This window comes from Palaemon carinicauda, chromosome 40, assembly GCF_036898095.1.
Source record: "Palaemon carinicauda isolate YSFRI2023 chromosome 40, ASM3689809v2, whole genome shotgun sequence".
In the NCBI taxonomy this organism is placed as follows: Eukaryota; Metazoa; Arthropoda; class Malacostraca; order Decapoda; family Palaemonidae; genus Palaemon; species Palaemon carinicauda.
In genome coordinates, this window is record NC_090764.1 from 42713653 (window position 1) to 42728696 (window position 15044).

The window sequence follows — 15044 nt, forward strand, 5'->3', positions numbered from 1 at the left end:
TTCATATAAACTACGTTTTCAATCTCTCACCGCACATAGCCTGGGGACGAGAATAAACAAACTAAAAACGTTTTATCTTCCTCCCCGTACAGAGACTAGGGACGAGAGTAACTCGAGAACAACATTACCCGCTTGAACGGAACGTTTTCTCTCCTCTCTTTCCCTCCGTCTCTATCTCTCTCTCTCTTTCTCTCTTGATTTCGCACCTAAGAGAAGAGCCCAATTATATTTCGTCAAAAAAACATGTTATTTGACTAAAGGAAAAAACTGAAAGGTTTTTCAAATAAAAAGTTCCTTTATAATAGAATTTAAAACATTTAAGCTAAGAAAGAATGAACAAAACGTCAGAATCGATTTACTCTTACTGCAAAGTGAAACCGTGATACACTCTCTCTCTATCGTAACGATAGAGCGCATGTTGAACGTCCTGAACGTCAACAACTGCGTAGCATAAATAAACAAAACGTTAGTTCATCTTTGAAAACAGTACGAAGACTATCAAAGAAATTCTTTCATAAAATATTACATTTAAAAAGTTTTAAATCCTTTAAAAGCTAATTACGATATAAAGGGCTCAACGTTAATTAACTTCGGTTTCCAAGTTAGGACCGCCTACTCTCAGGAAAGGTCTATATAAACAAAACATTAAAATTTATTTTTATATGTTTATAATAAATGGAAAGTTAATCGAAGAGGCCTAATAAAGGCGGAGAGATATAAAATATATAGAGGAAAATCTATAACGTGATAAGATAATTACTAAAAGCCTAAACACACTTCCGTCTAAGGGAAGGGTCGGCCATTTAAAAGTGAAAGAAAGTCCATACTCTCTTTGTCACCATAATTAAATCTCTCCAAAACGAGTTCAAGATTTAAGATGAAGATAAAACACCTGCATAGCGAAAGCTCAAAACTAGAATAAAGTACTTCACCAATTAGTTGTGAAAAAACTCCAGTTTAGCAACAGCGAGTAAGTACGTCTTGTCGATAGCTCGACAGAGAGAAAATTGAGTCTTTGTTTACATTGAGTACTGGGTATCTGGACGACAGATGGCGCTGTTGGGCACACCCGCAACCTGTGTAGCGATCGCTGGCGAGTTTTTACCATAGAGTTGTCTGTCGGGCAACAGAGTTGCAGCTATATAATCACCGGCTAAGTTAAATATTGAAAATTTAGGTTTATAAAGAATCACCCATGTCCTGTCTTACCATACGTAACTATATGAAAGAATGTAGATTAAGGATCCAAATGCAATCCTAAAAACAAACATGTGGCACTCTACAATTCCTACCCTTAATAAACATAAACCCAATGATTTGTACATGGTTTCCCTTGAATAGAGAAGAACAGAGGTGAATTGGCACTGTTAGGTACTTAAACATAAAACAACAAAGATACAAATCTTTGGGGGCTCTCATTTCTTCACTCCCCCATGGTGTACTGTATTTTGCCATCCTATGCACTATTGTAGGCTCTCAAGATGACATGTACTAGCCAATAAATCATATTCACTGAAACCTACTACTTTCCTTAGCCCCCTGTGGCCGCGGGGGGCATAAAAACAAGAATAGCGCCAACGTTATCCCTGCGTGTCGTAAGAGGCAACTAAAAGGGACGGGACGAGGGGGCTAGGAACCTCCTCTCCTGTATCTACATCCTGTGAGACATTGACAAAGAGATGGAGCTGGGGGGAGAGTGACTGCTCCTCGCACTCTAGTTTTGGGGTGTTTGAATGTGCGTGGATGTAGTACGATAGAGAGTAAACAATGTGAAATTGGAAGTATGTTTAGGAATAGAAGGATGGATGTATTGGCCTTGTGTGAGACGAAGATAAAAGGAAAGGGTGAAGTGATGTTTGGTGAAATGTCTGGTAGAGTGTCTGGGATTGAAAGGGGAAGAGCGAGAGAGGGTGTGGCTTTATTGCTGAGTCAATGGATGACAGGTAAAGTAGTGGAATGGAAGGAGATATCATCTAGGTTAATGTGGGTAAGGGTTAGGTTGGGTAGGGAATGTTGGGCGTTTGTCAGTGCGTATGGGCCAGGTAGTGAGAAAAGTGAAGAAGAGCGGAATGAGTTCTGGAATTAATTAACTAGGTGTGTAGAAGGACTGGGTAAAAGGAATTATGTAGTTGTCATGGGTGACTTAAATGCTAGAGTGGGCGCTGGAGAGGTAGAAGGTGTCATTGGGAACTATGGCGTACCAGGTGAAAATGAGAGTGGTGAGAGACTGGTAGATATGTGTGTTGAGCAAGAGATGGTGATAAGTAATAGCTTTTTCAAAAAGAAAGATAAAAATAAGTATACATGGGTAAGAGTGGCAAATGGAAGAGTAGTAGAAAGGGCATTAATGGATTATGTGTTGATAACTAAAAGAATGTTTGGAAGATTGAAAGACGTGCACGTGTTTAGGGGTATGGCTAACGGTATGTCTGATCATTTATTGGTGGAAGGAAAATTAGTTGTAGCAAAAGAATGGGGGAATAGAGTAGGTGGATGTAAAAGGGAGCTAGTGAGGGTTGAAGAGCTAATAAAACCGGGGGTAAAAAGTAAATATCAGGAAAGGTTGAAAATGATATATGACGAAGTGAAAGTAAGAGAAACTGGCAATTTAGAGGAGTGGAAGTTAGTAAAAGAAAATTTTGTTGGGATTGCAAGTGATGTGTGTGGAAAGAAGGTTGTTGGAGGCAGCATGAGGAAGGGCAGTGAATGGTGGAATGAAGGAGTGAAGGTAAAAGAGGAAGAGAAAAAGAGGGCTTTTGAAGAATGGCTGCAGAGTAATAGTATAGAGAAGTATGAAAAATATAAAAAGAAAAATGTGGAAGTAAAGCGCAAGGTACGTGAGGCAAAGAGGGCAGCTGACCTTAGGTGGGGTCAGGGATTGGGTCATTCATATGAAGAGAATAAGAAGAAGTTTTGGAAAGAAGTGAAGCGAGTAAGAAAGGCTGGCTCAAGAATTGAAGAGACAGTGAAAGATGGAAATGGAAGGTTGTTAAAAGGAGAGGAGGCAAGGAAAAGATGGGCGGAATATTTTGAAAGTTTACTGAATGTTGAGGATAATAGGGAGGCAGATATAATTGCTGTTGCAGGTGTTGAGGTGCCAGTGATGGGAGATGAGAATGAGAGAGAGATTACAATAGATGAAGTGAGGAGAGCACTAGATGAAACGAGAGTAGGAAAAGCATCTGGTATGGATGGTGTGAGAGCTGAGATGTTGAAGGAAGGGGGTGTGACTGTACTTGAATGGTTGGTGAGATTGTTTAATATGTGTTTTGTGTTGTCAATGGTACCAGTAGATTGGGTTTGTGCATGTATTGTACCACTATATAAGGGTAAGGGAGATGTGCATGAGTGTTGTAATTCAAGAGGTATTAGTTTGTTAAGCGTAGTTGGAAAAGTGTATGGTAGAGTAATGATTAATAGGATCAAGGATAAAACAGAGAATGCAATCTTAGAAATACAGGGTGGTTTTAGAAGAGGTAGGGGTGGTATGAATCAGATTTTTACAGTTAGGCAGATATGCGAGAAATATTTAGCAAAAGGTAAGGAGGTGTATGTTGCGTTTATGGATCTGGAGAAAGCGTATGATAGAGTTGATAGGGAAGCAATGTGGAATGTGATGAGGTTATATGGAGTTGGTGGAAGGTTGTTGCAAGCAGTGAAAAGTTTCTACAAAGGTAGTAAAGCATGTGTTAGGATAGGAAATGAAGTGAGTGATTGGTTTCCGGTGAGAGTGGGGCTGAGACAGGGATGTGTGATGTCGCCGTGGTTGTTTAACTTGTATGTTGATGGAGTGGTGAGAGAGGTGAATGCTCGAGTGCTTGGACGAGGATTAGAACTGGTAGACAAGAATGACCATGAATGGGAGGTAAATCTGTTGTTGTTTGCGGATGATACTGTACTGGTTGCAGACACAGAAGAGAAGCTTGGACGATTAGTGACAGAATTTGGAAGTGTGTGTGAGAGAAGGAAGTTGAGAGTTAATGTGGGTAAGAGTAAGGTTATGAGATGTACGAAAAGGGAAGGTGGTGCAAGGTTGAATGTCATGTTGAATGGAGAGTTACTTGAGGAGGTGGATCAGTTTAAGTCCTTGGGGTCTGTTGTTGCAGCAAATGGTGGAGTGGAAGCAGATGTACGTCAGAGAGTGAATGAAGGTTGCAAAGTGTTGGGGGCAGTTAAGGGAGTAGTAAAAAATGATATTTTAATTATAAAATAAATTTTTGAATATACTTACCCGGTGAATATATAATAGCTGCTGCTCAGCGGCTCGACAGAAAACACACTCAAAAACTCGCGAGCGATCGCTATGAAGGTTGCGGGTGTGCCCACCAGCGCCAACTATCGGCCAGATACCACTCTTGCATGTAAACAAACCCTTCAATTCTTCTCGTCCCGCTGCGTCTCTATTGGGGAGGAAGGGAGGGCCTTTAATTTATATATTCACCGGGTAAGTATATTCAAAAATTTATTTCATAATTAAAATATCATTTTTAAATATTTAACTTAGCCGGTGAATATATAATAGCTGATTCACACCCAAGGCGGTGGGTAGAGACCAGAGTTAATTAAGTTTACAGCGTATATGCTAAGAGTTTTTGACAGTTATCAATATAACAAAACCAAAATATATAGGTACCTGGTAAGGAAGTTGACTTAGACGATTACTCTGCCTTGTAAGTCTGTCTTCCTCACGAAGCCCAGCGATCCTCTTAGGATGCTGAAGGACTCCCAGGAGCTGAAGTATCAAGGGTTGCAACCCATACTAACAGGACCTCATCAAACCCCTAATCTGGGCGCTCTCAAGAAATGACTTTGACCACCCGCCAAATCAACCAAGATGCGAAAGGCTTCTTAGCCTTCCGTACAACCCATAAAAAACAATATTAAAAACATTTCAAGAGACAGATTAAAAAGGATATTGGAATTAGGGAAGTGTAGTGGTAGAACCCTCACCCACTACTGCACTCGCTGCAACGAATGGACCCAGTGTGTAGCAGTCCTCGTAAAGAGTCTGGACATCTTTCAAGTAAAATGACGCGAACACTGACTTGCTTCTCCAAAAAGTCGCGTCCATGATACTTTGCAGAGATCTATTTTGCTTGAAGGCCACGGAGGTTGCTATAGCTCTAATTTCGTGCGTCTTAACCTTAAGCAAAGATCGGTCTTCCTCATTCAAGTGGGAATGAGCTTCTCGTATTAAAAATCTGATAAAATATGACAAAGCATTCTTTGACATAGGCAATGATGGTTTCTTGACTGAGCACCATAATGCCTCAGATTTACCTCGTAATGACTTAGTACGAGCTAAATAGAACTTAAGAGCTCTAACAGGACATAACACTCTTTCCAGTTCGTTGCCTACGATCTCTGATAAACAAGGAATATCAAAAGATTTAGGCCAAGGACGAGAAGGCAGTTCATTTTTGGCCAGGAAACCAAGTTGAAGAGAACAAGTGGCTTTTTCTGTAGAAAAGCCGATGTTCTTACTGAAGGCATGAAGTTCACTGACTCTTTTAGCCGAGGCCAAGCACACTAGGAAAAGTGTCTTGAGAGTGAGATCCTTCAGGGAGGCTGAATGTAATGGCTCAAACCTGTCTGACATGAGGAACCTTAGGACCACGTCTAAGTTCCATCCAGGAGTTGCCAAACGACGATCCTTAGAGGTTTCAAAAGACTTAAGGAGATCTTGTAGGTCTTTATTGTTGGAAAGATCTAAGCCTCTATGCCGAAAGACCGAAGCCAACAAGCTCCTGTAGCCCTTGATCGTGGTAGCTGAAAGGGAGCGAACTTTTCTCAGGTGTAAGAGAAAATCAGCGATCTGGGCTACAGAGGTACTGGACGAGGATACAGATGCTGACTTGCACCAGTCTCGGAAGACTTCCCACTTCGACTGGTATACTCTAATGGTAGAAGCTCTCCTCGCTCTTGCAATCGCACTGGCTGCCTCCTTCGAAAAGCCTCGAGCTCTAGAGAGTCTTTCGATAGTCTGAAGGCAGTCAGACGAAGAGCGGGGAGGCTTTGGTGTACATTCTTTACGTGGGGCTGACGTAACAGATCTACTCTTAGAGGAAGACTCCTTGGAAAGTCTACCAGCCATCGAAGTACCTCGGTGAACCATTCTCTCGCGGGCCAGAGGGGAGCAACTAACGTCAACCTTGTCCCTTCGTGAGAGGCGAACTTCTGCAGTACCTTGTTGACAATCTTGAATGGTGGTAATGCATATAGGTCCAGATGAGACCAATCTAGAAGAAATGCGTCTATGTGTATTGCTGCTGGGTCTGGGACTGGAGAGCAATAAATTGGAAGTCTCTTGGTCATCGAGGTTGCAAAGAGGTCTATGGTGGGTTGACCCCAAGTCGCCCAAAGACTCTTGCACACGTCCTTGTGGAGGGTCCATTCCGTAGGAATTACCTGACCCCTCCGACTGAGGCAGTCTGCTAAGACGTTCAAGTCGCCCTGGATAAACCTCGTTAACAGGGAGATGCCTCGATCTCTTGACCAAATGAGCAGGTCCCTTGCGATCTCGTACAGCGTCAGGGAGTGGGAGCCTCCTTGCTTGGAAATGTATGCCAAGGCTGTGGTATTGTCGGAGTTGATCTCTACCACTTTGTTTCGAAGGAGACTCTCGAAGTTCATCAAGGCCTGGTGGACTGCCAAAAGCTCCTTGCCGTTGATGTGCATGCTCCTCTGACTTGAGGTCCACAGACCTGAGCATTCCCGACCGTCCAGGGTCGCACCCCAACCCAAATCCGACGCGTCTGAGAATAGTACGTGGTTTGGGTTCTGAACTGCTAGGGAAAGTCCCTCTCTCAGACTGATATTGTCGTTCCACCAATTCAGGCATGCCTTTACTGGTTCGGAGATCGGGATTGAGACCGTCTCTAACGTCTTGTCCTTTTTCCAGTGAAAGGCTAGATGGAACTGGAGAGGTCGAAGGTGTAGCCTTCCTAGCGAGACAAACTGCTCCAGGGATGATAGAGTTCCTACTAGACTTATCCAATTCCTGACTGAGCATCGTTCTCTATTCAACATCAGTTGGACTTTGAGCAGGGCTTGCTCTATTCGGGGGGCAGACGGAAAAGCCCGAAAAACTGGACTGCGAATCTCCATCCCTAAATACAGTATAGTTTGGGATGGAATCAGCTGGGACTTTTCTAGGTTGACCAAAAGTCCCAATTCCTTGGTCAGATCCAATGTCCAATGAAGATCCTGCAGACAGCGATGACTGGACGAGGCTCTGAAAAGCCAATCGTCCAAGTACAGGGAGGCTCGGATTCCCGATAAATGGAGGAATTTTGCTACATTCCTCATAAGCCTCGTAAACACGAGAGGAGCAGGACTTAGGCCAAAGCACAGGGCCCGAAACTGGTATACCACATTGTTGAAAACAAACCTCAGAAACGGTTGGGAATCTGGGTGTATGGGGATGTGGAAGTATGCGTCTCTTAGGTCGAGAGAGACCATCCAGTCTCCCTTTCTGACCGCTGCTAAGACTGATTTCGTGGTCTCCATGGTGAACTTTGTCTTCGTAACAAAGACGTTGAGAGCACTGACGTCTAGCACCGGTCTCCAACCTCCTGTCTTCTTCGGTACTAGGAAGAGACGGTTGTAAAACCCCGGTGATTGAAGGTCCGAGACTTTCACCACCGCTCCCTTCTCTAGCAAAAGAGACACTTCTAGGTTCAGGGCTTGTCTCTTTGACTCCTCTCGGTACCTGGGAGAGAGGTCGATGGGGGAAGTCGCTAGAGGAGGTTTGCGTACAAATGGAATTTTGTACCCCTCTCTGAGCAACCTCACAGATTGTTGGTCTGCGCCCCTCTTCTCCCAGGCCTGCCAGAAGTTCTTCAGTCTGGCTCCTACTGCTGTCTGAGGCTGCGGGCAGTCAGACTCTGCCACGTGAGGACTTGGCTCCTCTCTTCTTTCCTCTCTTTCCCTCGGCACGAGTACTTCCCCTGCTGGGAGCTCTGCCACGAAAGGGCGGAATAAATCTGGACGCCGGAGTGTCTATCCTAGGTCTAGCAGAAAAGGATGTCGAAGGAGTACCTTTGCGAGCAGAGGACGCCACCAAGTCATGGGTGTCCTTCTGCACGAGTGAAGAAGCTATGTCCTTAACCAATTGTTGCGGGAACAAAAACTTTGATAAGGGAGCAAAGAGCAGTTCAGATCTCTGACAGGGAGTAACTCCTGCCGACAGAAAAGAGCAAAGGGACTCTCGCTTCTTTAAGACTCCCGACGTAAAAGAGGAGGAGAGCTCATTGGAACCATCGCGGATGGCTTTATCCATACAGGACATAATCAGTAAGGAGACATCTCTATCAGCCGATGAGATTTTCCTACTTAAGGCTCCCAAACACCAGTCAAGGAAGTTGAAAACTTCAAAGGCTCTGTAAATGCCTTTCAGCAGATGGTCAAGGTCCGAGGAGGACCAACTAATCTTCGAGCGTCTCATGGCTAGGCGGCGGGGAGAGTCTACAAGGCTTGAGAAGTCACCCTGGGCAGAGGCAGGGACTCCCAAGCCGAGAACTTCTCCCGTGGCATACCAGACGCTCGATCTAGACGAGAGTTTAGACGGAGGGAAGGCAAAGGCCGTCTTCCCCAAACTCCTCTTGGTTTCCAACCAGTCGCCTAAAAGCCGTAAAGCTCTCTTGGAAGAGCGAGAGAGCACAAGTTTTGTAAAGGCTGGCATGTTAGCAGGTACGCCTAGGACAAACTCAGACGGCGGCGAACGAGGAGCAACAGCGACGAAGTGATCGGGAAACAACTCCTTAAAAATTAACATGACTTTCTTAAAGTCCATTGATGGAGGAACTGTTCTGGGTTCGTCTACATCCGAAGGATGATCATCATGCTGAGGGTCAGCAACGTCCTCATCTGAAGGATCCTCATCTGACAACTGCTGAGAAACAAGCAAAGGGGTTGGCAATGCTTGACACGCAGCGTCCACACGCACTGGTGCATTAGTAGCGGACCAGGACGCAACGTCATGTAACTGCTTAACAGTCTGTGAACTGTCAACAACAACAGGTGCGGGAGGACGCTCGGCGTCCACTCGAGACTGTTTTGACTGCCTAGTCTGAGCAGTCAAAACAACTCTAGACTGCGGTGGTTGATGCTCAGCGTCAAAACAAGTCAACTCCGCTGGTTGGCGAACGTCCTGAACGTCAACAGGAGCATTAGGAAGTGGCCTAACGTCCAAATGCGGCTGAAAATCAACACGTGACCGCATCGAGTGAGGCTCTACATATCGTGACTGACGTGACTTAGCTACGCCAACGTCAACAGGACGCACAAAGGTTCGTTTGGGCGGCTGAAGGCCAGGATCTCGATGAGATAAACGGCTAGGCTCAACGTGAACCTTATCGGTAGAATAGTCTTCCATAAGGGAGGCGAGCTTAGTCTGCATGTCCTGCAGTATAACCCATTTAGGGTCCACGGGAATGGGTGCGGTAAACGACGGGGTTAACGTCTGAGACGGCACAACCTTGCCTACACCAAGACTCTCTGAGCCTGTGTAACGTTGCTGCTTAGGCGGCGAGCAGTCATCCGATGACTGCAACGGGTCAGAACTGTCCCAATGACTACATCCAGGACGCTGGACCTGTCCTGAAGGGACCGACTTTCGCTTAAGGGGCCTAGAAACCTTGCTCCACGGTTTCTTATGCGAAAAGCCTTCGGATGACGAGGAGAAAATGGGTTCTCTCGTCTTATGGTAGGGGCGATCTTGGTGAGATACGCCTGATACCATACGACGTAAGTCGTACGACATTACTTCTCCCCTGGGCTTGGGAGCTTGCAAGAGGTCTCGGACTAGGTGAACGACAGGCACGAACAGACGAACCCTCGGTCGCAACACTGTTCACAACACTTTGCGCACTAATCACTTTCCCACTATTTTCCGCTGTGGCACTCTGACACTTAAGCTCTTTAACTTCAGCCATGAGTTGATTACGATCAGTTGCTAACGCTTCAACTCTTTCACCCAAGGCATGAATAGCACGTAACATGTCTTGCATAGATGGTTCCTGAGTGCCAGAAGGGGGGTTAGGTACAACCACTACAGGGGAAGGATTAGGGTCAGGGGCATGTGGAGAGGAAAAATCTACTGACCTAGAGGAACTCCTCCTTACCCTATCTCTCTCTAGCCTACGTGCATACTTATCGTATTCGAGCCAATCGAATTCCGAAAGGCCCACGCATTCCTCACACCGATCTCCCAATTGACAGGTTTTACCCCGACAATTGGAACACAGTATGTGGATCGAGAGAGGCCTTTGGAAGACGCCTATTACAGTCCCTAGCATTACACTTACGAAATCTAGGGGCTTGTGAAGCGTCAGCCATTTTGAATTAGTCAAAGAAAGTCCAAAAAACAATCCAAGTCATCAACAATTAAATCTGTCCAATAAAGAGTTCAAGAGTTTAAGTTGAGGAAAAACACCTGCACTGCGAAAGCTCAAACCAAAATGAAGTACTTCACCAAATATGTTGAGAAAACTCCAGGTTATACAGCGAGTATTGATACGTCTTGTCGTCAAGGTCGACAGAGAAGAATTGAAGGTTTTGTTTACATGCAAGAGTGGTATCTGGCCGATAGTTGGCGCTGGTGGGCACACCCGCAACCTTCATAGCGATCGCTCGCGAGTTTTTGAGTGTGTTTTCTGTCGAGCCGCTGAGCAGCAGCTATTATATATTCACCGGCTAAGTTAAATATTTAAAAATAAGAGGGTTGGGCATGAATGTAAAGAGAGTTCTATATGAGAAAGTGATTGTACCAACTGTGATGTATGGATCGGAGTTGTGGCGAATGAAAGTGATGGAGAGACAGAAATTGAATGTGTTTGAGATGAAGTGTCTAAGGAGTATGGCTGGTGTATCTCGAGTAGATAGGGTTAGGAACGAAGTGGTGAGGGTGAGAACGGGTGTAAGAAATGAGTTAGCAGCTAGAGTGGATATGAATGTGTTGAGGTGGTTTGGCCATGTTGAGAGAATGGAAAATGGCTGTCTGCTAAAGAAGGTGATGAATGCAAGAGTTGATGGGAGAAGTACGAGAGGAAGGCCAAGGTTTGGGTGGATGGATGGAGTGAAGGAAGCTCTGGGTGATAGGAGGATAGATGTGAGCGAGGCAAGAGAGCGTGCTAGAAATAGGAATGAATGGCGAGCGATTGTGAAGCAGTTCCGGTAGGCCTTGCTGCTGCCTCCGATGCCTTAGATGACCGCGGAGGTAGCAGCAGTAGGGGATTCAGCATTATGAAGCCTCATCTCTGGTGGATAATGTGGGAGGGTGGGCTGTGACACCCTAGCAGTACCAGCTGAACTCGGTTGAGTCCCTTGTTAGGCTGGGAGGAACGTAGAGAGTAGAGGTCCTCTTTTTGTTTTTGTTTCTTTGTTGATGTCGGCAACCCCCCAAAATTGGGGGAAGTGCCTTGGTATATGAATGTATGTATGTATAAAGGGGAGTAATCTTGAATTGTCACCCCTGTGATGCGTGGTTCTTTACAAGTATCACTACATAGCAATCACTGGATGGAGCAGGTCCTTATTACTCATGACAGAAGAAAAGAAATGTAAACACTAGCTAAAATACAGTCTTATTATTATTATTATTATTATTATTATTATTATTATTATCATTATTACTAGCTAAGCTACAACCCTAGTTGGAAAAGCAAGATGCTATAAGCCCAAGGACGCCAACAGGGAAAAATAGCCCAGTGAGGAACGGAAATAAGGAATTAGATAAACGATATAAGAAGTAACGAACAATTAAAATGAAGTATCTTAAACCATTAACAACATTGAAGCAGATATTTCATATATAAACTATAAAACAACTTATAGCAGCCTGTTCAACATAAAAACATTTACTGTAAGTATGAACTTTTGAAGTTCTCCTGATTCAACTACCCGATTAGGAAGATCATTCCACAACTTGGTCACAGCTACAATAAAACTTCTAGAATACTGTGTAGTATTGAACCTCATGATGAAGAAGGCCTAACTATTAGAATTAACTGCATGCCTAGTATTACGAACAGGATGGAACTGTCCGGGAAGATGTGAATGTAAAGGATAGTCAGAATTATAAAAATCTTATGCAACAGGCATAATGAACTAATTGAACGATGGTGCCAGAGATTAATATCTAGATCAGTAACGAGAAATTTAATAGAGCGTAAGTTCCTGTCCAACAAATTAAGATGAGAATAAGCAGCTGAAGACCAGAAAGGAGAACAATCCTCGAAACAAGGTAGAATGAAAAGATTAAAACACTTCTTCAGAATAGATTGATCACTGAAAATCTTAAAAGACTTTCTCAATAAGTAAATTATTTTGTGCAATCGAAGACGACATAGAGCTGCTGTATCTCAAAAGTAAATTTGCTGTCAAGAATCACACCTAAAATTCTAGGTTATACAAAGTTAAAGAAACATTATCAAGGCTGAGATTCGGATGTTGAGGAGCCACTGTCCTTGATCTACTTACAATCATACTTTGGGTTTTCTTAGGATTCAACTTCATATCCTATAATTTGCAACATACACTAATTTTATCTAATATCTCTATTAAGGGATTCAGCAACCCCAGATCTACATTCAGGAGATGGAATTGATGCAAAGAGAGTAGCATCATCTGCATATGCAACAAGCTTGTAATCTTCAACCATGCCTTTTGAAGTGGCTTGTAAGAGGATTGATGAAACTTTTAAAGACCAAAGAAAAGTCCAAATTGGCAAGTTTAATCAGGTCAAGCCTCTAACTTATCTGAAGGTCCCATATCTTGTCTAAAAAGCTCAAATATAGTACATGTAAGCTGGTAGACCCTTTATCCTTCATAATGGAAGTGAACAACTTTCTGCTTTGTTGCTGAAGTTGCTGAAATTTTTTTTAGACTTATATAAAACTAATCAGGTACCCAATCTTGTTCTAGCTTTCAATATAATTTCTTGCTTTGAGCCCATCACTACGGCTAATAAATGAAAATCTTTAAATACAGGATTTGCAAGCTTGATTTTCTCAAGTATTGCTGTACAGTATTAATGTACAGTGTTCTCAAAATACTTTCCTTACAGTTATTTCATTGCTATAGATAACTTACTTAAAGCAGAGAAGCCTAGGCTAATTTTCTATAGGGACATGATGATGGTAATACTACTCCCTGTCTTTACAAAACCCTAACAAGCTTAGTTTTTGTTAGTTTTATCTGACCAGGTCAGGTAGAAACATCCCTGCTGGTCTTCTGCTAGGTGGGGATTCAAGACCTGCTCGCAGTCAATAGTTTCTAACAATATGTGCAACCTCAATATCGTTGTGAGCTAGGGATGGGGGTTTTTGGGAGCCAATAGGTATAACTACTGAGTTATCACCAGCCATTGCCAAGCCCCCTCGTTGCAGCTTCACGGAGAGGGGGACACGGGCAATGATTACTGCACATACATATATATACAGCATATATATATGGTCAGCCTCTAGGGCATTGTCCGTCCCTTGCCTTTGCCATTCATGAGCGACCTTTAAAAACCTATAAATAAGGAAAGTGATTAAATCCCACTTCGTATCTCATTGACTAAAAATAATATCTCTTCAGTTAATCAACTTGCATAACAAGAAATTGAAGATTTCTTTTTTAAGAGGCACAATGATTAGGCCAAGACTCGCTACCAAATCAAAATCCAAGACAAGGAATGGTTATTGATTAGTCTTATACAAGTCAGCACATATCTGTTAAAGAAGGTTTAAAGAACTAAAAGCAAATCTGAATCACCCGATTTTTTCTATATCTAAGATAATATTTTTTAATCTAGCCATGACAAAGTTGGAGAACTGAGGAGTGTAAATTGTCTTGGAAGTACTGTAGCCACTTTTTCAGATTTAGCAGAATAGGAAACTTCCAAACTTACCTTAATCAATTTATTAAGGTATACCTCAGCAGTTAGGTTACACACAGATTGAAAAGGCAATACTGTACTTCCTCACTTTCATCATGTCTCTGAGTTTTCTTCTTTCTCTTTTTCTGTACCACAGGTGATCTTTTGGCTTGTTTACCATTTTAAAAAAGGTATCTGCGTGAGTGAGTAGAGAACTTATTTTGGCTTTGGATGTACTGTTCTAGCTCATACATTAACCCCACTAACATTATTCTGTTAATAGGTAGTGGCCGGACTTGCCAGCAAACAGCATAAACTATCGTCTGAAACATGATGAAGTTCTAAGCAACAAGAATTTGGCCAAAGGTGAATAGAAAGCAACATAGCTTCTCAGATTTTAAAGTCTTTTCCACAGGTCTCTAAACATCAGCTCCATCATTTAGAGCAAAAATTGACAAATGATGATAGGAAACCAAACAGCCATAGTTAGTGTTGGTCTGTGTTCCCTTACCCATGATAAAGGGTTACAAGTCTGAGATAATAAAATCTGTATAGAGATGTACACCCTAAGTAAAATTAAAATAAATGTGTAAATTGGAATACTAATAAAAATCCATTGCCTAAATACTTCAGCAGTGAAAGGGAATTAAAATCTGTTCATCATGCAAGCAAATCTCTATAAAATCTCTATTGTGCATGCACTACATGTTCTCCTATGTCATAACAGATGAGAATTGCAAAATGTACTTTTTATTGAAGAGCAGATGCAAATCATATAGGCCTACAGTTAAATCCTTCATTCCCCCTTCACATTACAACAATGACTTCAAAGCATTCAAGAAGTTCATACCAAATACAGTACAGTATACAGAATTCAGTCCTGTAGAGTATAGATATATAACAGCACAGATTTAATGTTTTACAAAAATCTTTAAGGGAACTTTACAAGTTTTTACAGGTTTCAATAAATCAGAATGTTTTCTGAAAATAGGATGTGAAGTTTTGACAAGAGTGCAAACAAAAATGAAAAGCAAAACTTGTACAAGATGTTTCAGTACCTTTTCTGAATGGATCACTCAAACATGAGACGCCCCTAGGGTGGGCTAAAAACAAAATCAAAATTATTAGTATCATATAGAGCCTTTTCAACATCAAATAAAAAAAAAAAATTCCTGCGTTATTT

The 15044-nt window shown here is 42.7% G+C and overlaps 2 protein-coding genes across 8 annotated transcripts in view; both read right to left on the minus strand.

Moving 5' to 3' along the window:
• Positions 1 to 15044, minus strand: part of LOC137631735 (band 4.1-like protein 4) — a 773040-nt gene that overhangs the window by 339162 nt on the left and 418834 nt on the right. The gene's annotated exons all lie outside the window — the stretch shown is intronic.
• LOC137631739 (differentially expressed in FDCP 8 homolog) overlaps positions 1 to 15044 on the minus strand; it is a 222534-nt gene that overhangs the window by 69393 nt on the left and 138097 nt on the right. Inside the window, exon 7 of one of the 3 annotated variants that reach the window (XM_068363644.1) lies at positions 14920 to 14964. The exons of the other annotated variants lie outside the window; for them this stretch is intronic. Within the exon in view, the coding sequence (XP_068219745.1) occupies positions 14920 to 14964 (45 nt within the window). The remainder of the gene's footprint in view (positions 1 to 14919; positions 14965 to 15044) is intronic. 3 annotated transcript variants of the gene reach the window in all.